We start from the raw sequence: 26,716 nt of genomic DNA on the forward strand, positions 1-26,716 counted from the left end.
CCTGAGCACCTGGGTTTGTTGGCCACCGAGGTTGGGCGGGTCGCTGTGCCGCTCCGCGCGCGCTGCTCCACCCGCGCCCACCGTGGGTGTCCTCGCGCCCGGCCCTCACTGTCCTGCTGCGATTGCGTGGCGGTCTCGCCTTTCCTGCCGCGGCCGCGGCCGCGGGCACTGGGGCCGCGCGGTGCCGGTCCTCGGGCACTGCAGCCCGCCTTGCCGCGGTCAGCGGGCTTGGCCGTCGCCCCGAGGGCGCGGAGCCGGGGCGCGCGCTAGCCTGGCCTTCCCTGAGGGCCGCTTCCCCGAGGGCCCAGCCGCGAGCGCAGCAGCGGCCGGCTCGGTACCGACATGAGCTTCTTCGGGTTCGGGCAGAGCGTGGAGGTAGAGATCCTGCTGAACGATGCGGAGAGTAGGAAGCGGGCAGAGCACAAGACCGAGGACGGGAAGAAAGAGAAGTATTTCCTCTTCTACGACGGAGAGACGGTCTCCGGGAAGGTGAGCCTCGCCCTCAAGAACCCTAACAAGCGGCTGGAGCACCAGGGAATCAAGATCGAGTTCATCGGACAGATCGGTGAGTGAGCCTGGAGTCGGGTGGGCCCGGGGCGGGGGTCGTCTGGGGCGGGCGGTCTCTCGGGGCCGCGCCCGGGAGGCTTGTCGGAGCCCGGCCGCTGCAGTCCTCCCTGCCAGAGTGACAGCGCGCCGCTCGGGCCACACGGAGCGGCCCTGCACGCCTCGTCTTTGTGGGCCCCTTGCCCTGGGACACCCCAGCCGTTCCTTCACCATGCCGCTCAGCTTTGCCTTCTGCCTCCAGGATTGCGGGGTGAGCTGCTCTTGCAGTAACCCGCAGGTGGGTCTGTTAGCAGGAGACGGTTCTTCCAGAACTGCTTTGCTACGGTCGGACAGCTGCCAGACCCAAGTTAAGTCTATCCTCTGTGCCTAGCTGTTGAAGTCCCATTTTCCTCCTTTTTCTCTAAGTTGTGGTGTGGGAGAGCTGACTCACCAATTTCTCCTAGCTCACCTAAACTCTGAGCTGTCTATCCTTATACTTGGGTTGAAAAAGAAACCCTGCAGTCTTCAGCCTTGGTCTTTCTGTCTACCTAGCCTGTTCTAAAAGTAATTTATTAGAATACTAGTTTTCAATTGACTATTGACTTGGTTTTTTTTCTTAAAGACAAAAAGGTTATGCTTCTAAGACCAGAATTTCTCAGTGCTCCAACACTCTTCAATCATGATTATTAATAGTTAAAACTAGACGCTAGACTGCAGTAACAGTACAGATGATTTTGGTCCCTGCCAGTCAAAATGGGGTTGTCGCCAATTCTACGACAATTTGGAGTCATGTGTTTATAAAAGTTTGAGCTTCTGAAATAAATTGTTTTGTTATGAGGTCAGGAGTACATTCACAGTAAATACCCGTATGGGCTTCCAAAATTTCTGGCAGTGCATTCATACCCTATACCACACAGTGCATGGGTATCCTGTTTTAGGAACTCCCTGGGAAAGCTTGTTAAATACTCTCTCTCCAATTCTGAATCACTGGCACAGGTAGGAGGAACCCTGAGTCTATATGTCCTGTCTCTGCAGTCCAGTGTTCAGGCGGAAGTATCTGCCTCTAGTACTTAAGAAAATGAAATCAGGAAGACTGATCCTACAAAAACCTTTTTGTTGTTATTTTAAATCCAGGATATGAGTGACCTTTTATGTACTGGAAAGGGGCCTGAAACGTGCATTTCATACCTTCTTCTGCTCTTCCACTTCTAGCTTCGATAGGGTTTCTCCACAGTGCTCTTGACATTTGGGGCCTGGTAGTTCTTTGCTATTCTAGATGTTTGGCAGTGCCACTGGCCTCTGCCCAACAGATACCAGAAGCACCCCTGAGTTGTGACCACAAAAATGTCTTGAAATGCCCTATGTCCTAGGAGGGTAAAATCACCCCTAATAAAGAGCCACTGGGTAGAAAGGGTGAATCCAAAGCATTTTATGCTAAGCATAATGTATGAGATAGTCAAAAGTCCTTGCCTACTTATAGTTAGTATTTTTAAGTAGTAGTTTTAAAGTTATTGCATGGAGTCTTTGGCTCTGCAGTATGAGTGTAAACAGGCACGTTTGTCTGTATCTGTCCCATCACTCTCGGTGGTGATACCTCATGAGTATGTGAAAGTGAACCAGAATGTCTCCTGCCCCAGCAGTATGAAATGAGCTATTCACTGGGAATGGTGTCAAGGCCTCCTCTAGTCTAAGAGGAAGGGAGTTGAGGAGGCTGCCTGCTGCACCTGCCCTGCCTAGTTTCTTGTCTAACTTATTGAATCCCAGGACAATTGAGTTATCTAGGGAACTTTTATTGCTTCCAGTGATAACTCTGCCTGGGCCCCTGAGCACCCTGGGCTGAATTGACCCTGTGACTTTGGGGAAGCTCTGCCCCTCTCTGGGCCTCAGCTGTCTCACCTGTAAGGCAAGGGTGACAAAATCATCTTCTGAGGATGTTGAGATGTCAAGGGATCATGCTTCATGCACTGCAAGGTGTATTGGTGTCGTATACCTAAGACAGTCTGAGCTGGTCTCAGTGCACCAGAGCAAAGCTGGCGAGGAACTTAGCCAAAGTTGTGGCTGTGTGGTTTTTCTCCTTCATTGCCTTCTTTGACTGTGTATGAAGTGGGTGGGACTCTGGTCAGGTTCTGAGGTCTGGCTGTATGTGTGACATGCACTGTGGGTCTTACTGCATAGGTGTAAGAAAGCTGATACTGTACTCTGTTCACCTTCTCACTGATTTGCATTTTAACTCCAAGTTATTCTTATAAATTACAGTCTCTTGGATTTTGGTTCTTAATTTTTTCCTTCCTTCTTTCCTAGAAAGAGTTCCACAGCTTGAAAATGAAGTGGTTTATGTGATTAGTCTTCTTAGCCATGTGATTAATTTCTTTTCCTCCTGATGAAAGTATATTTTTCCCCACCTAGTATTCTAGGTATTCATTAGAGGGACAGCCTGGCATATGATTGAGGATCAAGCAGCCTGGGTTATTTAAATTAAGTAAGGCTCTGTTTATAATAGAGATTTTGCTGGGGTCTTATGAGGACTAGAGATAATACACATGAAATGCAGGGCCTGGCACACGAAGAAAGTACGCATAGTAGTGAAAGAGATTTAAGATTATCATTGTCATTTTCTCTTTCCCTGTTAAACTTGATCCATCAAGAAGTTTTCAGGAGCTAGACCTTTAAAGCATGTCACCTTGCAGTCACCCCTGATTCCTATGCAGACTGTCCGTTGAAGTGTTCACACCAGTTATAGCCTCCCCTCTGGTATACTTGTCTGCCTCTCCACATTGCCTTCCCAGTGGAAGGGACTCTACAGAGGACAGCTGTTTGGTTATCTGTTGCATCGGACCTCTTTGGACCCCCCTTCCAAAAAGTGGCCTAGACCCTGCCCAGAAAAGCTCCTATGTCAATCTTGGTTTTGGAGGAAGACAGGAAGAGGGGTAACTTTTGCTGCCTGTCCTTTCTTACTCTGTGACTTGCTCTGGAATCTCATCTGCACTCATGACTTCAGTGTTGTCTTACATTCGTATATTTCCAAACTCTGGCCAGAACTCTTTTCTGAGTCCCATGCCTGTGTTTCCAGCTACCTTCTAGACATCTCCACCTGGGCACCCAACAGGCCACCCAAAGACACAGCCAAAACAGAAGCCCATTTATTTTTCTACTCCAGCCTAAGCCCTACTTCTCCTGTTTCTCCATTTTGTCCTATGTCACCTGGGTCCTTTCAGCATCAGAGATCTTGGAGTTTTAGACTTGCCACTCCTCTGCCCACACATCTAGTTGGCTTCTGAACATTGGTCCCCTCCAACAGCTCTGTAAGAGTCAGCAGTCTGTGCTTCCTTGCTTTCCAGCAACACACCTTTATTACTTCTATCACAGCAGCTTCCTCACTGGGCATCTTCCCTGTACTGTTTTTCTCTTTTTGCAGTTCATCTTCTGTAAGAGTGAACTTTCTAGAAGGCAATCTAACAGTGTCAGTTTCCTCCTCAAATCTCTTCTGATGAATGTCTATTGGTTAAAAAGGAAAAGTACCTCCAGCTTTTTCCTGAGTGGGTCCTGACTTTCTCTCTGGCCTCATCTCTCCTTAACCTTTCACTCTCACTACTCATAGCTTTTTCAAGATACCATGTTCCTTCTAGAGTCTTGGCATCTTCTCTTTGTATGTAAACATCTTTCTGCAAATGTGACCTTCCATCCAAGCTTTACTCATTCTTAAAGCCCAGCAAACATGACCTCCATCAGAAAGCCTTTCCTGCCCTCCCCACGTTGACTGAAGACTTCTTCCACTGTTCTTCTCGAGGCCTCATTGGCACCTCTTTTCAAACAGAATAGGATAAGCTTTTGACTTTTTTAAAAAACTGGCCTCCCTCCCTCACTAAATTCTGAACCTCTGAAAGCCAGGGATGCCCTGTATCCATCATCAGTGTGGTGGCTTATCTCTAGTCTCAGTGGCTAGCACAAAGATGTTCAAGAAATATTTGCTGATTAGATACATTGGGCATAGCTAAGATTTTACAGAAGTTATTCTCTGGGTTTCTTTCCTCCTTTCCTCCTGGATAATCCAGAATTATTTTCATGAAAGAAAGGGAGAGAGAGAGTGCAGGTGTGGGTTGCTGGTTCCTATTAAGAGGTGGGGCTTCCTGCTCAGGGTGGAGGCATTGAGACCCCTTTCTCCAGGCCACTGAAGGAGAGCTAAGATGCCTCCCCGACTGGACAGTCACCTGTGGCTCCTCTGCTGAGGAAGCACTAGCTCTAGATGTCGGTTCATGTGTCTTCAGACTCTTTTATGCCATGCCGAGGCTGCCTCCACCCCATATATAAGAAAACAGGAGGTATGGGATCTGTGGTCCATGTGGCTCTGCACTGTCTGTGCAGATGTTAGAGTTTGAATGTTGCCCCTGAGAGCCGAAGGCCTTGTTTTCTCACCTGTATTGTTTAATGTTTTTCTGCTCTCCTCAGTAAGTTGAACTGTGTTGGGATTCTTCCTGCACATAGTGTACTTTTTTCGCTGACTTTGTCTGTGTTCTAACAATGCCAACATGCGCATGGGGAGGCTATCTCCATGTTGCTCTATCAGCTAATGGCCCAAGTTTTAGAAGGGTGCAGTGTGGTAGGTGAGGAGTATTGAGGGAAGTTCCGTTATTGTCAGAAGAAGGAGAAAATTTTCCAGCTAGAATCATTTGGGAGACACTGGTGGAGAATGAAGGCAGAGCTGGGCCACCTTGGAGACTAGGGGGTTAAGCCAACCGGAGGTAATTAGAGGGCCAGACCTGCAGAGGAGAGCATACATGAATCCCTGTATTCCAAAGCCAAATGGGTAATACCTGGGTTTTGTTTGTTTTTGTTTTTTAGTTTCTCAAAATAATGCCAGTGAATGTATCTGAACCCATCAGCACCAATCAAGCCTGTGCTTGTAAAAACCCAGATACTTTCTGTATTTTAACTCATTAACCCGTGAAATGCTAAGTAAAAGGCATGTTGAGATTAAGTGGCTTGATTCTGGTCTATTAATAAGTTGCTGCAGGGCTTGGAGCAGAGCTGTGTCTGGCCGGATATGGGCAGGCTGGAGTTGTTGCTGCTCCGGCAGGTTTACCAGGGTCCAGTAGTTCTGAATAGATTGGTGAGCATGACTCTTGCTGCGTTGCCATCAGCAAACAGTGGCTGGGAACATCAGGAGAGGCCTTTTTGTCTATGCTGACTTACAGGGTGCTGGCCCAGCAGCAAGTCTCGGGGTGTCTTCTCACCCTTGGGATACAGAGCTGGCTCAATCTCCTTCTGAAGTTGCAAATTCACTCTTCAGCTGTTAGTGACAAGTTTCACCATAAACCGTCCTGACTACAAAAGTCGTTTCCTTCTGTTGGGCCCAGAAGGAGGCTCAAGACAGGGAAGTTACCTTCACAAAACACTTCATCAGCTCCTATCTCTGGCCTGAAATGACTGGTCCTGTGGGCTTTGGAAGTTGGGCAGGACAAGGAATGACTTGTGGCTGCATCTTTGTGATAGAATAGAGGCAGCTTAGAGTCTCTTTAGGGCCCAAACCTCCTCCTAGAACAGCCTAGATTTTCTGTTTTATTTTAAATGGAGATGGAACCAAACTTTCTGGCAAATAGCCAAGAATGGCCACTGCTTCTGCCCCTTTGCCCACAATGTTTGCAAAAGCATCACACATGGCTTGTCAATAAAAAATTAGGAAGCCCAGTACAGCTCCACTCAGACTACACACTGGCCACTCTCCCATGACATTTCATGCAGGATTGAGTATAAACATGTGACCGGGAGGAAAAGCTCTCAGGGGAACATGATGCTATGTGGGGTAGGACCTCGCCTGCCAAAGGTCCCAGCTGCAGCCAGGTTCCTCTGCTGGGTCAGGCTGTCTGTTGCTAGGATCCCAGATACTGGCAGCCTGAGTGCTCCTTGAGCCAGCGCTCACTTGCAGGTCCTTCTGTTCTTCATGATGTCTTTGGGCTGTGTGATCACATTTGTGTATTTTTCCACCCTTCTCTTCCCATCTGCCTCTTGACTCTGGGATTTCCCACTTAGAGTTCATGGACACTGGGGCCTTGCTCTGCCTGCTTCTGTCCCCTGAAATAGGGCCATAACTGAGTGCTTGGGAACTGAGACCCCAGGTTCCCCAGGTAAGGGGTTGGTTTCCATTTAAGAGCCAGGATCATCAACAAGGGCTCATGTAGCAATGGGCCAGCAAGAACCAGTGGAGAAGCCCTGGTCACGGGCTGGCCAGTGCCTCTGTTCCCACCTAGTCACTGCACATCCTTACTTCTACTGGGGACACGGTTCCTGAATTTTAAAATGACCAAGGGGTTGCTCACCTTTCCTTATCCTTTCTCTCATAGTTCGCAGCTGCCCTCTCCCATGTAGCAGCTTTGTGGATTCTCACTGCCCGCTGATGATTCCATTTAGTGTTTGGAAGAGAAGGTGGATCATTTGTAATGTAAGATGGATCAAAATGTAACTACATAGGAAATCAACAAACTGTAATCACAGAATATAATGTAATTTCATAAAGAAGTGGCAGCACTAGTTTAGTAGGATTAACCACATACTTCCCCCTCCACTCTGGATAAATCTTAGGACAGAGCCCACTGTGCTTTAGAATGCCTCCTGTCGGGAGAAAAAAGTTCCCTTTAGAATAGGTTTGTCAGGGCTGTTTCCTAGGATTGTTTTTTGCACTAAGACGGAAGGCATCACTTGAAGCCAATTTTCCTTTGGGCACAATTCTCCCCCAGGGTGGGGCTGGACACTGTTTCTTGGGCCCAAGAAGGCTGACAACTCAATCTTGACAACTCAGACCTTGTGTTGTCTGGGGTGGACCCAGAGCAACTGCAGCTCTGCCCCACTGCCCCTGACACTCAAGTTTTCCCTGAGAGAGATTGCCTGCTGTGCTGTGGAGATAGGGGAGGGCCTAGTAGGAGGTTGTCCCAGACACTTCTCTCTGTGGACCTGTTTGTCCCCAAGCAGTGCAGCACAGAAGCAGAGAGTGCTGTGCTGCTCTGCTTCCCAGCTGAGCCACACTGCTGCAGTTGCAGCCTAGCCTAGGACGGGAGCCCAGAAATGCCCAAGGGGTGGTGGTTTGACTGTGATGTGGCCATGTGTATCACAGTCAGTATTAAGTGTCCCCACTGCATAGCCAGGTACTGGGGTGTGCCAGGAGGCTGTGAATATAGGGCTTATATCTAAAGACTGTGTATGTAGCAAAAGTTAGCACTTAAATGGCAGAGTACAAACAGGCATAAAATAATATAGGATAAATGGGTGGCATGAATGTATACTAAAGAAATTCCAGAACTATTTCCAAAGGAGGATGAATTTAAAGCAGTGCTTCTCAAAGTGTGGTCCCTGGACCATCAGGACCATCATCCCCTGGAGGCTTGCTAGAAATGTAAATTCGTGGACCCACTGCAGACCCTCTGTATAAAAAAACAGTAGGGTTGAGGCCCAGCAATCTTTTAACACACTCTCCAAGTGATTCTGATACATACTGAAGTTTGAGGACCATTGATTTAGATGGAGGGAATAACATTAAAACTTCTGTGTCAGATTGGCCACATGGATTTCTTATTAAGGGGTAGTAACAGCTAGCAGCTAATGTTTTTGAGTATTTGCTATCTAGTAGGTGCTGTTTATCTCTGTTACCTCCTCTCAATTCTCACAGAATCTTATGAGGTGAGTTATGTTACTACCCTTATTTTACTAGGTCATAGCAATAGGCTGTTCCAGCCCCAGCCCTGCAGCCAGCCCAGTGACTAAGCCAATCGTTAAGCCATGCTATGCCTCAGTTTCCTTCAATGGGTGATAAAGCCTGTCCTAGCATTCTCACAAGATGATTATTATGATGACATGACTAAATAACTATGAATATAGTTTGAAAAGTTATAAGTATCTTTAAAAATGTATTTAAAGAAATGTGTTGTTTTTGGTAGCAGTTTCCCTTATGCATCCCTTATTAAGGTATTGTGCTGATGTCCTGGAGCAGGATTATATTGGGTTCTTAAGGTGCCATAGGATTTTTCTATATGTAGCAAAAGAGTGTTTGGAAAGGGGGAAGGGAGGTAGACCAGTAGATGGGAAATGCAGTGAAGGAGTGTGTCAGGAAAAGACAGTCAAAACCAAGCTTAGAGGAGGTCTCTTTTGGAAGGAGGTCTTTTCAGAAGTAGGGTTCCTGCAGCCCTCTTGCTAGGCCCCATGTCACTTGGGGTATGGTAGAAAAGGCTGATGTTCTCTCCCCAGAGCTCTACTATGACCGTGGGAACCATCATGAGTTTGTGTCCCTGGTGAAGGACTTGGCCCGGCCTGGAGAAATCACTCAGTCGCAGGCCTTCGACTTTGAATTCACCCATGTGGAGAAGCCGTATGAGTCCTACACAGGGCAGAATGTGAAGCTACGGTGAGTTGTGCCCCCCGTTTCCCCTCCTTGCTCCCAAAGCTACCTGCTGTGAACGAGGACCTGAAGCGGTCCACATTTCTGATGATCTTTATATGGGTATCAAGAAGAAAGAGGGCTGAGAGCAGAGGTGTGCTGGTAAATGCATAACACTGCGCTCTCTGGGGTTAAAAACTCCTGGTTTGTAGCATTTGTCAATTTCTGTAGTGTAAATATTCCCACCATGGCCAGTTTCAAGCTACCAACCTGATGTCCCTGATGGCAGAGTTGGGAAAAGATGTACAGTCTTGCCATAGCATTACTGTCACACAGAGATATGAGATGTAAATTCCCCCCAAGAACAGAGAGAATTGTAAAATAGAGCAAAATAATTAGGAAGCACTGAGCTTTTGGTAGGTATTACCTTTGTTTTTAATGTAATTCATTTAGTTGTAAGCTTATATTATTTAACTTTAATTGCTGTGTTTAACAACCAGTTCATAAAATTCCTAGAATTCAGTAGTCGGCTCTCATACTCTGTTGGGAGCCACCTCCTATGCACTACTGGTGGTGTCAGGACATACTACTCCTTGGTCCAGCTCTGCCATACAACAGCAGTATGATCCTGAGTTCTGTTACTCAACTTTCTCACTTGAAAAGTGGGTAATAGATTTGGATTCTAATTCTAGATCTGTTCATCTTTCGTGACCAGAGAATAAAATGTAACACAGTGTGACGAGTTCGTAAAAAATTAATAAACACAGTTTAAATACATGAGATTGTTTTTATTGCTCCAGTCTTGGAAACTCTGAGGATGGGGACTGATTCCAGGGCCTCTGGGGTAAAAAAAAAAATCCACAGCAGCTACAAAGCCTTGCATGTAACCTGAGATTATGTGGTATCACTGGGATAAAGCAGACTTCCTCCGACACTCTGGACAGCTGGTTCCAGATCTTGATGCTGTCTCATCAGGTCAGCATTTCACCACCTGAAGGCCGGGGTATAGGACGGTGCAGACTGTAGCAAGACCCTTCTTCTCATCTTCTCCCCCGGCCTCCCTGTTCCATCAGAAGTGTGATTGTAGGCTCTTTTTCAATCTCGACGGAGAAGGCTGAACACTGACATGACCCCCACTGAAGGGGGCATTCCATAACTGCATTCAGAGAAGGCTGCAACAGTGAGAGTCATTTAGTCACTGTGCTTGGCTGTGGGGTTAATTATATTTTTTGCAGTGGATTTCTCCTAAACATTTTTATGCCAAAAAGAAAGGTGTTGAAAACATTTTGGGGGTTCCTCAAAATAATAAAAGTAGAACTACCATATGATCCAGCAGTTTTGCTTCTGGGTATTTACCAGAAAGAAGTGAAAGCAACCAAATGTATGCACATCCACATTCACGGCGGCATATTCACAGTAGCCAAAAGGTGGGTGCAACCGGAGTGTCCGCCGACAAGTGAATGGATAAGCAAAATGTAGTGTTATTCAGCCTTGAAGGAAGGAAATCCTGTCTTATGCTACATGATGAACCTAGAAAGTATTATGCTAGGTAAAATGAGCCAGTCCATAAAAAGACAAATACTGTATGATTCCATTTATATGAGCCACTTAAGAGTAGTCGAATTCATAGGAACAGAAAGTAGAAGTCGGTTGCCTGGGGCTGTTGAGAGGGGACATAGGGAGTTAGTGTTTAGTAGGGATAAAGTTTTGGTTGGGGAATTTGAAAAAGTTATGGAGATGATGGTGGTGATGGTTGCACAACAGTATGAAAGTACTTAATGCCTCTGAGCTGTACCCTTAAAAACAGTCAGAATGGTAAATTTTATGTTACATATATTGTATGGGAAGAAAAAACCTTTTTCCTTTACCCACCTTAGGTTCTTTGGCTGGGGCCCTTCACATTAAACTGACAAAAGACATTAGCAAGAGAAAAACAAGGTTGGTTGGCATGTGTATTGCACATGCACAAGGAACTCAGTGATTGGTAACTCAGAGGGGTAGTTACAACTTGGGCTTTGTAAGCATCTTAACAGAAGAACAGCAATATTACAGAGAAGTGACAAAAAAGAAAAGGGACTTTGAGCTTCTAGGGTCAACAGATTCTGGGAAGGCAATTATATGGAGGAAAGAAAGGGAAGATAAGGGTTGTTTAAACAAGGTGCAGTCTCTGGGCTGGTGAGACTCCAGAGTTGTCTCTCGTGTTTGAGAACGTCCAGCCCTTCCTGGTACATAGGGGAGGGCAGAAAGTTCCTCTTCTGTTGCTTCTCAGTTGCTTTCAACTCACTGTAATGTTTATGCAGTGTGGCATACATACACTGAACCCCTTCTATATTTTGCCACAATAAAAAAATGAAAGAAAGGTGTTACTGTTCAAATTAGATAAAAACTTTAGGATTCATGATGAGAGAGGAGGTATAGAAGGGAATTAGTTAAGGGCAGTGTAATGGAACATGCACATTCTAGATTTAAGGGCTTGTGTCTTAGTACATAGGCAGAGGGAAAACATGGAAAGATTTTTTTGGACTTTTTCCTTTGTTTTTTAGCAGAGGAGTGGTTCCTTGGAAAGACTGACTTAAAGTCAGTTTGTCATATTTGATGGATAGGTAGAGTGTGGAGATAACTGTTTGAAGGCTAGAGTGAGGTGCTAAGAGTTTTACTTCAGTGGACCTGAGGAACAGGTAGAAAATGAGGAATTTAGTAGACATCAAGAGAACTGACTGAGGAGTGCATATGCAGACAGAGGGCTACCAACTTTGAAGCACTGGTAGCATAGAGAGGTGTAGAAGCTTATCAAACAATTAGAAAATCAAGCCTGGCACTTAGGACAGAGAGGTCGCTGGTGGGAATCATCTGCTCAGAGGTAATAACTGGTTCGTTCTTCAAGGTGAGCTCTGGGAGAGGAGAATCCAGGACCTGCTACTGGGAGATAGGCAGCTGGGGGAGGTGAGCTGGCAGTGCCTCCTGTGGAGCCACGGGAAGATCATCTCAAGCAGGAGGAAGTAGAATGAAAACGAATGTAGAACTGATGCCCCAAAAAGGCCACAGTGTTTGGCACCTGGCAGGCCATGTGTTACCTTCATGAGGGCAGTTTCGGTTGGGTATGGAGACAAAAACAAGGAATAAGGAGGAGGGACTGAGAAGAAGCTTCAGTGGTTGGAATAGGACCCCTCTGTGACAGCTGTGTCCAAAGAAAGGTCAAGAGTATAAGGCTGAAGAGTGTTTGGGGGATTGATGAGTTCTGGACTTTTTATAAACTCAAAGGAAGAAGCCTTTATCTGGACAGACATTGGATACATAGAGAAAATTGGAAAAGTTAAAAGGTTCAAGGTGCTGGACAGAAGTTTTCTACCAAGGCTTCCACAGTAGAATCACTTGGGGCTTTTAAAACGGTTGATGGCTCCGTCTGTCCCTCTCCAGAGCTGTTAAATGTCAGATATGTCTGAGCATCAAGATTTTTAAAGTCCCTCCCACCCAGGGTGATTCTAAATTGTGTTCAGGTTGAGAGTCCTTCTGCCAGACAGAGGAGGAGAAGAGGTCTTGGAGAAGTGCTACTGGGGGATGGGTAGACATAGACACATGTTTAGGCCCTAACTAAAAAGTAAAAAACAGCACAGAGAAGCAGAGAAGGGGAGAAGTGTATTTCATCTTCTTAGTACATCAAAGCCACACCTTCAGGATGGGTGGAGGCTTGAGAGCCTGAGCAATTGGCAGAGGATTAGGAACAGATATCCTGGGGAATGTGACCTGAGTTACCGAAATGTATAAAAGGGTTGCGAGAAGCAGTTAGGGCCACAAAGAGGAGCGTTAGCCTAAACATGTAAAAGAGCTGCCTAGCACCTCTCCCCAGGAATGCTTCACGGGCAGTGGTGATTTCTGTAAGTTTTATTTAGAAGAAAATTAAAGGGTGTTTCTTCTCTCAGGTGTTAGGATAGAGTTGAGTTAGGGAACAGGGATGCTGTGAAGGTCATGATAAAGTAGCTGGCTGTAGAGGGCAGGCTTGGCATCCTAACCCCTTCAGGGGCTGTGTCTCTGTCTTTCTAACTTGTCCTCTACCCCAGCAACCCCTCCCCACAGATCCTAGGTTCAGCCAGAGACTTTCTTTATTCAAAACAGTATCTTTTCTACCTCAATTGCTTTACTTACACAGTTTGTTCTTCCTGAATGCCCTTCTCTCCCTCCCACTTGATTTCTGTATCTGAATTAGCACTTTCTGTGTGTACTAGTGTTTCAGTTTATTTGCCCATCTCCCCTGGTGGACTGTGAGCTTCCCATGAGACCATGTCTTATTCATCCTGTGCCTACCAATAAATGCTTACAAATGAATAACTGACTTAATTTTTCCATTCCCTTTTCTTCTAACAGTGAGGGACTTGAAAGATACTTATTGATTGAATATTGTTAAATAAAAGGGCATGCAAATATAAGAGCATAAGACAGATCCCTGTGCCCAAAGAGCCAGGAGTAAGTTGAAGAAATAAAACCTGCACACAAATGCACAGTAGTTAACAGTGAAAGGCATGAAAGGTCTAACAATGACATGCAGTTGGAGTCTGGAGCAGAGAATCACTTTTACTTACAGCAGTGGTCTTAACCTAGAGTATGGGCTCGCAAGGGTGTGGAGAGGGTTTCTGAACTTGAAATTTTGCATATAAGTGCACATGGTCATTTTTTCTGGGAGGAGGGTCACATTCTTAAAGGAGTAAGAAGCCCTAAAGGTTAACCACTGTGGAAGGGGTTCTCTCAAGTATGTCTGTTCAGTGCATAAACTTCGGTCGCATCTGGAGATTGGGAGTGTTCCTTCACAGCACGTCCGCTCCCTATAGGTACTTCCTGCGAGCCACCATCAGCCGCCGCCTCAATGATGTTGTCAAAGAAATGGACATCGTTGTCCACACGCTCAGCACATACCCAGAGCTGAACTCCTCTATCAAGATGGAGGTTGGGATCGAAGACTGCCTGCACATCGAGTTTGAGTACAATAAATCCAAGTAAGTGTGGGGCTCCAAGGCGGTGGAAGGATTACTTAGGGAGGTTAAGACAGGACTTGCTCAGGCTGCAAGCTGACGGAGTCCCTTGCCTTGGCTGCCTCCAGGTGGCAGCAATGCCATGGGGCGGTCACAGCAATAATGCAGTGGACATATGAGCCAGGCTGGCGAAGGGCCAACTGACCAGAAAATAAAACTTCATTTTACTTTAATTTATTAAACATCCTATGGTGTCTTTCAAAGTCAAGGTAAAATAACTTAAAAGTTAGTTGTTGGATTCTAGATACAGCTATTTCCTTCTGTGTGAGATTATTCTCAGAATACCATTCCATTATTATTTGTATTCCATATACATTATGTCTTTAGAAATCAAAGCAAGGAAACCAGACACCAGCCATAGTTTGCTGTGTCCTCCCTGAAATAAAATGAATTGTACCAAAGGATACCTGGTGGCCTTTTTATAAAGGTCTATAAATACTTTTATTTTAACTGGCAAGTTGAGAAGCCATGCATTTTAAACTGTGTTTACTGTTAGAACATCAGAATTTTTAAGTGCTTGTAAATCACAAAGCCTACAGTTCAAAAATGTATCTTCTCAAAATAACAGCCCTGAAAATGTTTGAAAAATCAAGTATGCAAAAGTAAAAGTGTATTCTATTCACAGAGGGCTAAAAAAAAGAAATCACAGAGTCTCTAACTAGGGTCTCACTGTGCAGAGACCCTCACCTCAGGCCCACCATCATCGAGGGAGGGTAGTGGGTGCTGAGCCAGCTGGCTCTTCTGTGAAGGGTTGGCAACAGGGTTTTTTAAACTAGGGACATGTGTGCTTCCTAGAACCAGGGTGCAGGGAAGGTGTATTTTTTCTCCCTGCCCCCTGGCCTGGAACCAAGTGTACCCAGAAGAGCCCTGCTTTGGCGGTGGGCCCACCCTTGAGTTGGGGGGGAAGTTACCTGGGCCTGGCAGGGACATGTAAGGGAACAGGCTCCTCCCCGTTTCCTCTCATAGTCTTCGGGCTCTGTTGGCCTTCCAGGAAAAGAGCCTGCATACCAAAATCCCAGCCACCTGGTAAAAGGGGTGGCTTGTAGGCATTGCCACCTTGTGAATAGCCATCAGTCAGCAATGTGCTCGAGACCACATTAAGTTGTGAAAGTGCTTCAGAGAGTCAGTTGCATGACATCCAGGATGGGATACTCCCACACGTGGGCCTGCCCTCCGAGTGTAGGCTGTGCTGTGTGAGAGGGCTTGGTCTATGGGATGGAACAGAAAGAGCCTGTGCTTGGAATCAGGTCCTCTTCTGCCCCTGAGGAGTTGGGGTGAAGTTAACAGCTACTAACATCTTTGTACCTTGGGTTTCTCATCTGAAAAGTGAGGGGCATGGATCAAATTAATGGGCTTCAAACACACATACGGGAAGGTGAAGTAGAAAAGGAATGGGTCCCTAGGCCCTCCACAGCAGCAGCTCCTTTGTGTTTTGTGTGCAGTAATGCTTCTGCATAAGATTTCATTTAGAATAAGGGAATGGTCAGTTTGTAAAGTTTGAAAACCCCTAGAATCTATGGTCTCTAAGCATTACCTCTAAAATGCTTTGAGTGGCCTACATTCTGATTTTTAAGGGTTCTTAGGTTATCTACATAGAGTGTCCAGTCAGCTCAATCAGATCGTAAGCAGGAAGGAAGGAGACCTGAAACAGTAGGGTGAATAGAAGCCTGAAAACCTGGAGCCTGTGTCTGTCCCTACCCAAATCCTGCTCAAGTTGCTTATCTTCCAACTTTCATTTTTTTTCATCTGTAGTATAAGGAGATTAAATTCTAAATTTAAAAATCTAAATTGAAAAATTTGTGCATGTGCTATGATTCTGAGCTTCCAGTTGGACAATTTTGCCCTCTGCAGCAGTGCCTGGTACAGGGCTGTGCACATACAGACCACCAGTACTACTGACTGACCCACAGAGAGGAGCAGGAGGGATCAGAAAATGTTGTGTAACGTGGCCCAATCCCTAACATCCCACAGAGCACAAGCCGTGGCAGCAAAGCTCCGAGTGGCTACTGGTGTATGCATCTTGCCCTACTGTTCTGCCTTCCTGTCAGGTCCACAGCAGATGAAACCGTGTGCTGGGGGCCATCAAGACCCAGTCCCCAAAAAACATTTTGTGGAGCTTAAGAGAGAAAGAGCCAATTGTATAATCAACCTTGCTCCTGGAATTGGAGGACTGACCTCTCACACATAAGGATATCTAAGAAACCACAAACACAAATGAAAAAGGTACAAAAGGAGTTAAAGGACTGAGGAGACAGAGCAGATGAGCAGCAGAAATGGTGACATAACATGCAGGAAAGATGCCCTTTCAGCTGTATCTGTAATGGAAGGGACAGAAGTTACTGTGATTCAAGTAACTGGGACATGATTACTGGGACATGATTCTGCAGTGACAATGTGGGCAGCAGTATGGGTGAGTGCAGTGACTCCAAACTTAGCCTACATGCTGGTGGTGTCCCCTCTCCTGAGTCAGGAAGGTCTATAAATGTCAGCTGCTGTACACACATCTTTTCTTCTCTTCCTCAGATACCATTTGAAAGATGTCATTGTAGGGAAAATATACTTCCTGCTGGTGAGAATCAAAATCAAGCACATGGAGATCGACATCATCAAGCGGGAAACGACAGGCACAGGTCCCAATGTATACCATGAGAACGACACGATAGCCAAGTATGAGATCATGGATGGAGCACCAGTGAGAGGTGAGTGCCCCAGCCCCCAAGCCGCAGCCACACTTCCCAGGCCCCACACAGAACTTTGGAGGGGCTTGAGGGATTATAAGTTAAAGTAAGGTTTTCTATGACTTCCTGATCACTGTACCTGTGGGTCCCAAGAAGAAGGAAAAAGAGGGCTGAGATGTGGAACTCTAAGAACCGCACCTTCACCTGGAAGAGCTCCACTCAGCCTTGTTTATATATTGAATTTGTACTGGAAAGTGGACCTCAGAAATTAACCTCTATTAACAAAAAAGTTTGAAAAGTAGTGGCTTAGTAGATACAGTTTGAACATTTTATTACTTTTTCCTATTGACATTTTGATATCCTTTGCTCCTAGAATCAAAAGACTAAGGCAGAATAGTCATTTATGTTACTTAGTTCTTGCTCTGGTAAAATGATACGTGCTCTGTATTCACCGAGTATAGATAGGTACTCCGGCCAGGGTGAGTAGGTGCTACAAACAGCACTCAAACTGGATGGAAACTGGCCCGCCACCTCATGGAGCTGGCTGGCATTACATCTGGGATGAATGGAGTTGAAAGTTTTCTTATTTGGGGAACCTTTATGGTTATTTGGGCATAGCAGTCCTTTATGGTCTTCACTGACTATAACAACAGATGAGGAAGAATGTGTTTTTCATTGAGAAGTGCTTAGTGATGCCAAAGTTTTATTCAGTTTATTCCCACAGTCTGTTCCACATGGAAAGAGGACTGTTGTAGATTTAGCAGCCTGAAACACTCGGGCACTAACAGAAGATTCTTGGGTGTCACTATGTCAGGCCCTTGGGGGACAGAACTGGGCCCTCCTGACTCTGTATGTTCCATTTTTTCACCAGCTGTGCAAATGGAGCCAACTGTCATTTTCCCTGTACAAGTGAAATGGGGCACTGAGAACAATACCAACAGCAGATAATTAAAAGATCATTTATATTTAGCTTTAGACCACATCATAGATTTGGCATTTCTCATTAGAATTACTACCCTAATTTTGTTCTGCTTATACTAGGAAAGGCACGATATTCAAGCTGAAAGGGACATAAAATATTATATAATCTGATTCTTTAATTTTCCACATGAGAAAATTAAGGTCCAGAAAAAGCAACAGACTTACTCAGACAGAATTCATACAACTGGCAAATGGAGAGCTGGGACACAAATAAAGATTTTTTGTTTCCAGACTGCTATACCACTCTACCAGGCCATCTCAGAGTAGAGATGTGTTTGGGGAGGTATACCCTAGTTAGGATGGAGGGAGGAGGCATTAGAATTGCTCAGTTATATGATGAGTTAGCTGGGGTTTGACAATTGGCTCTTGAAACCCCAACAGCTAGATACATTACATGTAACCAAAAGATGCTTAACAGTGATACACCTGTGCTGTTCATACTCACTGCTGCTCACTGGTCTCTGTATTGGGATGGTGAGACAAGGACACTCAGCATTCGCAAAAGGACCTGGAGTGGAACTGCTGAGTCCTGATTTTGCTCAGCAAATCAATCACTGGGCAGCAGAATGCAACTTGCCAAAAGGCAGAGGCACTTGCTTAGCGAGTGTTCTATACAGGTCCAGGTGGCATCTCCCCTCCCGTGGTCAGAGAATGATATGGTGTAAGATAGACTGGGTCACTTTGTCCTTTGGTCTTATTTCTGCCTGGCCCTTCCAGGAGAATCCATCCCAATCCGGCTCTTCCTGGCTGGGTATGAGCTCACCCCAACCATGCGCGACATCAACAAGAAGTTCTCTGTGCGCTATTACCTTAACCTGGTGCTGATAGATGAGGAGGAACGGCGCTATTTCAAACAGCAGGTGAGGCCTGTCACCACCTCCAGGCCCATGGCTGCCTAGGGACAGCACAGGTGGGACGTCATTCCTGACCAGTAAGCAGAATGGTACAGGGGAAAAAGCTTATTAGTGTTTGTGCCACGTGCTGGTTTACTACAAGGTGGAAACATGGATTGCTGAGAGTCCCACAGCAAGAACAAGGGTTCCCACTTGATACCTAGAGTCTGTTTCCTTGGGTTCAAGCCCTGTGACCACTCTGCCCTTCTGGCCACACCATCAGGAGGAGCCTTGGGGACAAGGAAGTATGGACAGCAGCCATCTTGGTGAGAGATGAGCAGAGGAGGCTCTTCCCCAAGATTCCCCAAGTAGCAAGTTGGAGCCTGTGGGAAACCCATCCCTCTGCCTCCCTCTAATGGTGTCATGTTGCCACCCTCTTCCAACTCTACAGGAAGTGGTGCTGTGGCGGAAGGGTGACATCGTACGGAAGAGCATGTCCCACCAGGCAGCCATCGCTTCACAGCGCTTCGAGGGCACAACCTCCCTGGGTGAGGTGCGGACCCCCAACCAGCTGTCTGACAACAACAGCAGGCAGTAGGCCCCTGGGGCCCAGAAGCTGCTGGGCTTGCACCCCAGCACCCCCGTCTACCAAACACCAGCGGCTTGGGGTGGGGGCAGACGGTATGATCCTCAACTGACCCGTTACTTGCAACCTGAAAACAAATCATGTTTTGACTTAAACTCTTTTTTCTGAAGAACCTAAGGGGCTTGGGTTGGGAAGCAGTGTCCTTGGGGTTCTATGGCTGTTGTGGGAATAGGGAGAGATAGCACCTGGAAGCTAGTCCCTCTCTGGGAAAAGAGCCTTCTGTGGAGGCCTTCCACGTGGGGCTGCCCTACATCCACTAGGAGAGCAGAGGGCAGGCATCCTTGGCTCCTGGCTCTCTGAGCTTGGTACAGGATCTGAGCACGTCCCTGGGATTCCAAGCTGCCAACAGGGCCCTTGGTGGCCACGTCTTACACTCCCGTCTTCTGTCCCTGAGGTAGTGGCAGAAGGAGTTGGGCCTGCCCCATCCTAAATGGCAGGGGGGAGACTCAAGATCAGGAAGCTACCTCTTTGGGAGTCTTGGATGTGGTGCTTGAGAGGTTTCCACAAGCCACCTCCTTTCTGGCCTTTCTCTCACCGCTGGACCCAGCCATCTCCCTTCTCTTCTCCATCTTCTGTGGACTCTTGTCAGTAACACACTGGAACAGGAGCCTGTGGAAGGGCTTTTGGCTGATTGTCCCCTCACCCATGAGAAATCCTGGGCACAGAGGCACCACAAGGTCAGTGTCACGCATGGATGGCGGCATGGCCGAACACAGGAGGCCACGCCAGGCCCGCTGAGGGGGAGGATGGTGACCGCATGGTGGCTGCCTGCCTTCACCACGTGGTCTTGGGTTATTGTTTAGTGTGCCCCAGTGAGCCTAAACAAGGGCACCTATTTTCTTTAGGAAGAGATCCCAGGAAGGGCCTAGGTCTCTTTGCTCCCTAAGTGTGATTCCTCATCACTCCTTGTCTCCATTTAATTTCTGCGAGTTGGGGCTTGGTTTCAAACCCTTGAGGGTTTTGTTTTTACTATCACCCAAGCCTTGTCACTTCCTGCTTACCAGTTAAAGGAGGGAGGTGAGGGCCTTGGCAGAAGACTCGGCTACACAACTTCAGAATAAGTCTGCCTGCCAGATCATGTCATCTTCCAGCTCACTGACCAGATCAGGACCATGGGTGTTTGTTTAAAACCACATATAGAAAAACTTGTGGGTATTGTCACACTGGAGGAGAGGGGACTTTCCCTGTTGTGCTGGGCGAGGGCCTATTGTAGTACAGGTATTGACATCCTTTTCTGCTTCATCTGGAAATGACCAGGAACTACTCTCCTGTTGGCTTCACTTCCCTTCTAGAAGGTCCAGACAGACCCCTCTGGCCAGTAAGTACAATATTGGGCAGTCTGAGTTCTCTGTAAATTTGAAAGCAGAGGGGTTGGTTCCTGTGTCAGCCTTTCATCTGGGGACTCTTTTCCTCAGAAAGCAGTGCAGTCATGGGCCTTTAGGCAGGGCTCACGGATCAGAACTGGGACTGGAGGGAAAGGCATTTGGGGTGCCTGGAGACTGGCTGGGGGCAGCAGAACCAAGGAAGCTAAGGCAGTTTACCCAGGCTGGACCCCAGGTTCAGGTGCAGGGAACAGTCCCTACAGGCAGAGGAAGACCCATCCAGCTGTCCCTGAATTGTCAAGTTGGAGCTTAAGTGTATGAGGGAGGCAGGTTCTGTGTCCTTTGCCTTCTTCGTAGCATGTTAGGCTCTGGTGTGCCTCCCGTAACAGCCGGCATTCTAACTAGAAAGCATCTGTGAGTTCCTCTGCTCCCAACTGACAACACATTCATTTCTCAACTTTCCTAACATCTCACTTAAACCTTTCTTCTGGGAGAACTACAAGATAGAATTTGCTTTTATTCTCTCAGGAACTGTGCACATGCCAGGTCTTCTGTTTTCTCTTACTCTGCCCCATTCCCAATCTTTTCTCTGTGGAAGTGAGAGGAGGCGCCATCCCCCTCCTTTAAAGGTCCCCATACCTGGGAGTGCATAGGTACTAAACAAGCAGTGCAACTTGTAATTAAGCAGCTGCAGTGTTTACATGTTTCTTAATGTGTTGTCTTTTCAATGGCTGTATTTTAAAAAAAGAACACTTGTTTCAATTGTCTGATTAAAGGCAGCCCCTGTGGCTTGGAGGCATTGTGCCCTCGGTCTACCAGGTTCTGTGGTCTCTTCTGTCTTAACGCTGTCCTCCCTCACACAGGGGAATACAGACTTCCACCCTTATCCAGTACAACACCTGCCCTCTCCAGGTCTGTGGCCCCTGGTGAACAAGAAACACTTGAACACTGCTTTAGACAAGCACATAGCTGAGAAAGGAATTCTGGTTTGACTCCTCTATCCAGCAACTTGTCCTGAAACTGCTAATGATTTAAACCCCCATGGGACCCACATGATTTCAGGGACCGGTGGTGAGGAAGGCTGCTGTGAAAGTCATTTAAGTGGGTTAACACACTGAACCACACACCTGGGTATTTGTTCTGGTATCGGAAGATGGTAGAGGCAGCCCTGCAGCTTGCCGAGGGGCAGAAAGAGCCATCCTGGACGTAAAAGATCTGAAATGGAGTATTCTACTACCCCCAGTGCTACTTTAAGAGCAAAACTTTCAGCTTTGATATTAATGTTTTATTGAACAAAGTACACAAAAACCACCTATGTACAACACCAGGTGAACATAACAAGCAAGCCTCTTCACACTTTTTGTCTTATAAAAGCTTCTTTGGAGTAATGTCTTGCCCATTCCAGCAACAGTGTCTCAGTTAACTCGGTTCTCCTCTTCCTCTAGGCTCAAAATAAAATCAAATTCCTCTACCAAAAAGGGAAAAGAAAGTGAGGAATTAGGTCTGTGTTTCCTCTTGAACAGGGAAGTTATGCTAGGTATTTCCCATTACCAAAGCAGGTGGTCATTCATTTGAAACCACGTGTGGAGTGTCCTGCCCTAGGCCAAGCACTGCTGGCTGGTGGTACCTAACTATGGGTAATTCAGAACATACGTCCTCCCTCATGGGGGTTACACAAAAGGAGACAGACTTGGAGAAGGTAAGTGCCGTACCCAAGTTTAATCAGCCAGTAAAAGTGAATTCATGGAGTCATTCTGGTGTGTGGGTAATAAATGACAGGGCCACTCTTACCTTGGGTCAGGGGCTGAACTGAGAGTCTCTGGCGAGTGAAGAGAACCATGTTTTTTAATGGACCACTGGTGGTTTTGTGAGCCTGGTGGTAGGCTTTGAGCTCAGCCAGGGGAATAAAACGCTTCATCATCCGAACAAGCTGTACATCCACCTATGTGACAGTGCAGGACAGAAAGACACACCAGCCAGACTGTCCACTGTGTGTGCCGCTGCTCGCAGGAGGCTCCTGTAGGCAGGGCTTTCTGTTCTTACGTCCAAAGTCAGAGTAACCTCATCTGAGTAAAGTGGGGCTCTGTACTTTAACCTGAAGTTCCCCCAGACCTTTTTCCCCCCTCTGTCCATCCTTTCCCCTTTCAGGAAATAGGAAAAATAGCAGTCTTTACCATCGACCATTTGGGGTTGTCTTCTTTGCTGGATGGATCATAATGGGGATTGTTTTTCTCAAACTGTGTGTGGTCTGGGTAAGCCTCCTTCACAATCTGAAAACAAAACCAAGTCTCTAATCATTTACCTGTACAGTCAGCTCATGGCCCATCCTTAATCCAAGTCCAACTTTAATTTCTGACCCTACATTCTTACCCAATCTGTCTTGCTGTAGAGCCAGTGAGGGCTCACATATCTGGAAATAATATACAGTCTAAGACAAGCATAGGAAATCAACAAACACTGTTTTGACAAAAAAATCTTACAAGTATGTTCTAAAACCAAATATTACAGATTATTACTGGTGCCACTGTTTTTTTACTTGTATATAATAATTTTATCCCAGTAACTCCTGGCTTGGAAAAGCTATGAGGAGCCCTATTTTGGGGTTAAAGACCCAGGCATAAAGCACAGAAATGGAGAGAAGTCTGTTGCCATGAAAGGAGGCCTGTGTTTTTATAGTCCTTGTTGCATAGGAAAGGGCCAGGATAGTTGTTCCACATTCCTGTGACAACAGGGATGGGGAGGAGGGAACTTCTTTTCTGTTACCTATTTAAGCTGTATCCCTTTATAGCTACATGAATAAGTCCTCCTCAAGGGAGATGCATTAAGACCAAAGCCTGTATACCTAACCTTCATAAGTCCTGCAATGCCTGGCTTTTTGCAGTTGCTATGGTAAAAGAAGGCTTCTTCCTCCAGCTTCATGGCTCGAAGAAAGTTCCGGGCCTGTCCAAGGGGAGAAGAAACAAGAATTATTTCCTCAGCAGCTGTCAAACAACAGCTGTTGGTGGAACTCAAGTCTGCTTTTATTAGATGAGTTTTCTTTTTTACAACTTCTCCCCAATTCAGTTCTTACCTTCGCGCCATGATGCTCAGACTTGTACCAGGACAGTGGATAGAACACAGGCTATTTGCAAATTGCATGCAGTCAGGTAAATAGGGTATTTTTGAATCCATTTTCAGGTTTGGGGTTCTGGGAGAAAGCAACCTTGGCCAAGAGATTCTGCTACCAAATAAGTCCAAGGAAGCAGGCATTTATCCTATCCTGGGTCTCAGGGTCCGGCTCTTACCCTCTTACCTGATAGTTGCGAACACCATCCCAGCATGCTGTCTGCTTGGGTTGGGCCTTGAGATCCTCAATGCTGAACTAGCAATAGGAAATAAAAAGTCATTCATTAAACAATCCTGGGCCAATTGGTAATATATGGAAGCCAACAGTTTCTTCCCCCACATTGAGGATGCTACTAGCTATAGTGGAATTATGTAGTTTACTGGGAAGTAGCCCCACAGAGCCACTTAAATTGAGCAACTGTACGCAAGCCTGTGTTATCTTGTTATCCTTGCTAATTAAAAGGGTTACTTGAATGAACTGCCCAGATGATAAGGTAATCTGGTTATTTGTTTCACTTATTAATATATTACATATTTCTGTACATGTAATTGCATTTTCTCCAGGCTATTATTAAAATTCCCTGAATATATGCCAACTGTTGGCAGTGAGATACCTAAGAGCGTGGCAGGTGGCAAGAGAAAGGCAACCTAACATTGAAGTGTTGCTTAGATCAGGGGCTGGCAAACTACAGCATTCAGGCCAAATCTAGCCCCATGCCTGATTTTGTAAATAAAGTTTTATTGGATTATAGTTGCACCATTTGTTTACATACTGTCTAAGGCTATTTTCTTGTGACAACATGAGAATTACAACAGTGACCAAAAGCCTAAAATGTTTACTGTCTGGCCCTTTATAGACAGTTTGTTGACTTCTACCCTAGATAGAGGATTCATAAAATTCTACTGATTTTATTCCTTATTACCTTTTCCCTAAGCTTCAAAGGTAAGGAGACAATGATGGTACCCTGTGGTGTCCCATATTCACTTCTTATTTAATAAACGGCTTGAAGGGGTTGCGGACAGGTACACGGTCGGTCTCACCTTCACATCTACACCTTTCTCTAGTCGGCTTTCTGGCTCTGACTTCATCAGCCAGTAGCTCCTTAGATTCTTCCCACAATGTTTAGAGGCTGAGGTTTCCTGAGAGCTGGAGTTCCCCACTTCAGGTGATGCCTCCCCTGGGCTCTTAGTTTTGGTACGTTTTCCTACTGGCCTTTTCTCATCTGCAATAGAAGCATAAAAAAGAAGAGACCTGTCATAGTTGATGAAAGGTAACATTCCATTATGGGAAAACCATGTATTTTGGGGTAGAACCGGGATTCAAACCCTGGAACTGTCATTACCAGCAGTAGCAACTTAACTGCTGGACCTCAGTTTCTTATCTATAAAAATGGGACAAGAATGCCTACCTTAGAGGATATCTTCTGGATTATCCATTCGGTGGGGTAAGAATCCCTTGCGTGGTTGTGGTTTAGGATTAAAGGTCCTAGCAGAGTATATGGCATATATTAAGTACACAATAAATGTTTTCTTTCCGTCATTCTCTTCTGTGCCTTTGTTGAAGCTATTTTTCCCAGTGAGGACACTTGAGCACCTACTCCAGAACTTGTTTTGAAGGATGAATGAGATAATATAAACAATGGGCTTAGATAATGCCTGGAATTATAATAAATGCTAAGTAAATATTAGCTTTTATCATCTCATACATCTTTCCTTCTTGCCCACTGTGCTCTGTGGCTTGCCTTTCTGTTCTGTGAAGGTTCCAAGAAAAGGACAAAATAGCTCACTCAGGACTTTGTAGGTATGGTAAAGACTGAATTTCATCCCAACAGAATTAGAGAAAATATGCCTGGGACTATGTCTGGAACATAGGAGGCACTCAATAACTAACAGTTGTTAAATTACTATTGTATGACAGACCTTATGCTCTATGTGTTACCCTAACCGTAACTCAGTTAATTTGTACAATGAAAAAACTCTTTTCATCAGGAAAATGTGTACCAGACTACACATCCAGTAAATGATAGAATCAGGATCTGTCACTTGGTCTATCTGAATCCACACTTAATGACTATATACTACAGAGCCTCTGAATATCCTACATCACTCATCGTTAAATACCATATATGCATGTCTAATACTCTGAACCTTCCCAGCCTAGTTTTTTAGTGACCCCTTTTAAATTAATAGGCACACTTTGAACACCATTTGTGGTGCTCTGTAACACCCTGTGTTGTAGTCAATCTGGAACACATGCCATTCCCAAAAGAGGTACGCTCTCTACCTTTAATTGCATTGTTCCTGCTCTCCATCCACTTAGGATGCCATTCGTCCTTGTGAATACAAAAATGACATCTCATTTTCTTTGCCCGTGTTAAGTCTCCCCATTCTTTTAAGTCTGACTCAAATTCCACCTCCTCCTCGAGGCGTTTACAGGGATTCCTCCCTGCCCTCAGACCCTTGCAATGCAGTTTCCTGGACCCTTCCTCTTTCGTCTGTTACATTTTCCCAGAGAACAGGAACTGCGTAGCCTTATCTCTAGTACATGCTACCCTGTATTGCAGATATTTTTTGTGCTCACCAAATAATGAACCGAGTGAACAAACTGCCTGAGTGAACAAACAGATGGAGCTTTGGTGGGAAGAGTAAAGACGGAGGACGATTAGGGATAACGCAACGAATAATAATCCACAAAGGATTATCCCCACAAGGAGGGGGTAGAAGTGAAACGTTCGTCAGGAGGCAGCCTTGCTGCAGCTCACCTGGCTCAGCAGCCCCAGCCAGCCTCTTCCGGGGTCTCGGCATGGTCTCCCTGCAGGGGGCTTTAAGAGCTGAGGATTCTGGAGTTAGCCGAAATAACGGAGGCAACTCTCCCCAGAAACCTGCGCAGAGCAAGGTGAAAACAATGAGAGGACGCTTACGAGCCTCAGCCCCGAGGGTCTTCTGCGAAGAATCCTTCCCCCAGTTATCTACAACCCCATTTCCACCTCGCATAACCTGCCCTTGAACTCTAGTCGGTTCTTCCCTCGGATGCTCTCATTCACTCCCCATTCTCTGAGGGCAAGGGCCCCACCACTCCGCAGGCTTGATCGCGGCCCTCTTCCCAGGCGCCGGAGGAGCCGTGTGTGCGGCCCGCGGCGCTTTGAAGACGTGTCACCCACGCGCCGAGGCCCGGCGACCTCTGGGAGTTGTAGTCCAGACCCCTGGCGCAGGCCCAATGAG

The 26,716-nt window shown here is 46.2% G+C and overlaps 2 protein-coding genes across 9 annotated transcripts; one reads left to right on the plus strand and one right to left on the minus strand.

Moving 5' to 3' along the window:
• On the plus strand, positions 1–23,687 carry VPS26B (VPS26 retromer complex component B). Of its 2 annotated transcripts, XM_036930052.2 has the most exons (7): positions 1–565; positions 8,776–8,932; positions 13,729–13,893; positions 16,453–16,628; positions 18,306–18,448; positions 18,873–18,974; positions 23,271–23,687. In XM_036930052.2, the coding sequence occupies exons 1-7, from the start codon at positions 343–345 to the stop codon at positions 23,280–23,282; spliced, it is 978 nt and encodes a 325-aa protein (XP_036785947.1). In that variant the 5' UTR covers positions 1–342; the 3' UTR covers positions 23,283–23,687. The 2 variants fall into 2 exon arrangements, with proteins under 2 accessions (XP_036785947.1, XP_036785945.1); XM_036930050.2 differs by lacking the exon at positions 23,271–23,687 and having other exon boundaries at positions 3–565; positions 18,873–21,202.
• Positions 21,660–26,633, minus strand: THYN1 (thymocyte nuclear protein 1). Of its 7 annotated transcripts, none has more exons than XM_036930055.2 (8): positions 26,496–26,633; positions 26,257–26,376; positions 24,536–24,717; positions 23,682–23,750; positions 23,237–23,329; positions 22,564–22,659; positions 22,181–22,331; positions 21,660–21,857 (listed from the first exon to the last, which is right to left on the minus strand). In XM_036930055.2, the coding sequence occupies exons 2-8, from the start codon at positions 26,297–26,299 to the stop codon at positions 21,805–21,807; spliced, it is 687 nt and encodes a 228-aa protein (XP_036785950.2). In that variant the 5' UTR covers positions 26,300–26,376; positions 26,496–26,633; the 3' UTR covers positions 21,660–21,804. The 7 variants fall into 7 exon arrangements, with proteins under 7 accessions (XP_036785950.2, XP_036785949.2, XP_057346570.1 ...); XM_036930054.2 differs by having other exon boundaries at positions 26,492–26,626; XM_057490587.1 differs by having other exon boundaries at positions 26,257–26,364; positions 26,482–26,625.
• Between the last annotated feature and the right edge of the window lie 83 nt (positions 26,634–26,716).

This window comes from Manis pentadactyla, chromosome 13 (assembly GCF_030020395.1).
Source record: "Manis pentadactyla isolate mManPen7 chromosome 13, mManPen7.hap1, whole genome shotgun sequence".
NCBI lineage: Eukaryota > Metazoa > Chordata > Mammalia > Pholidota > Manidae > Manis > Manis pentadactyla.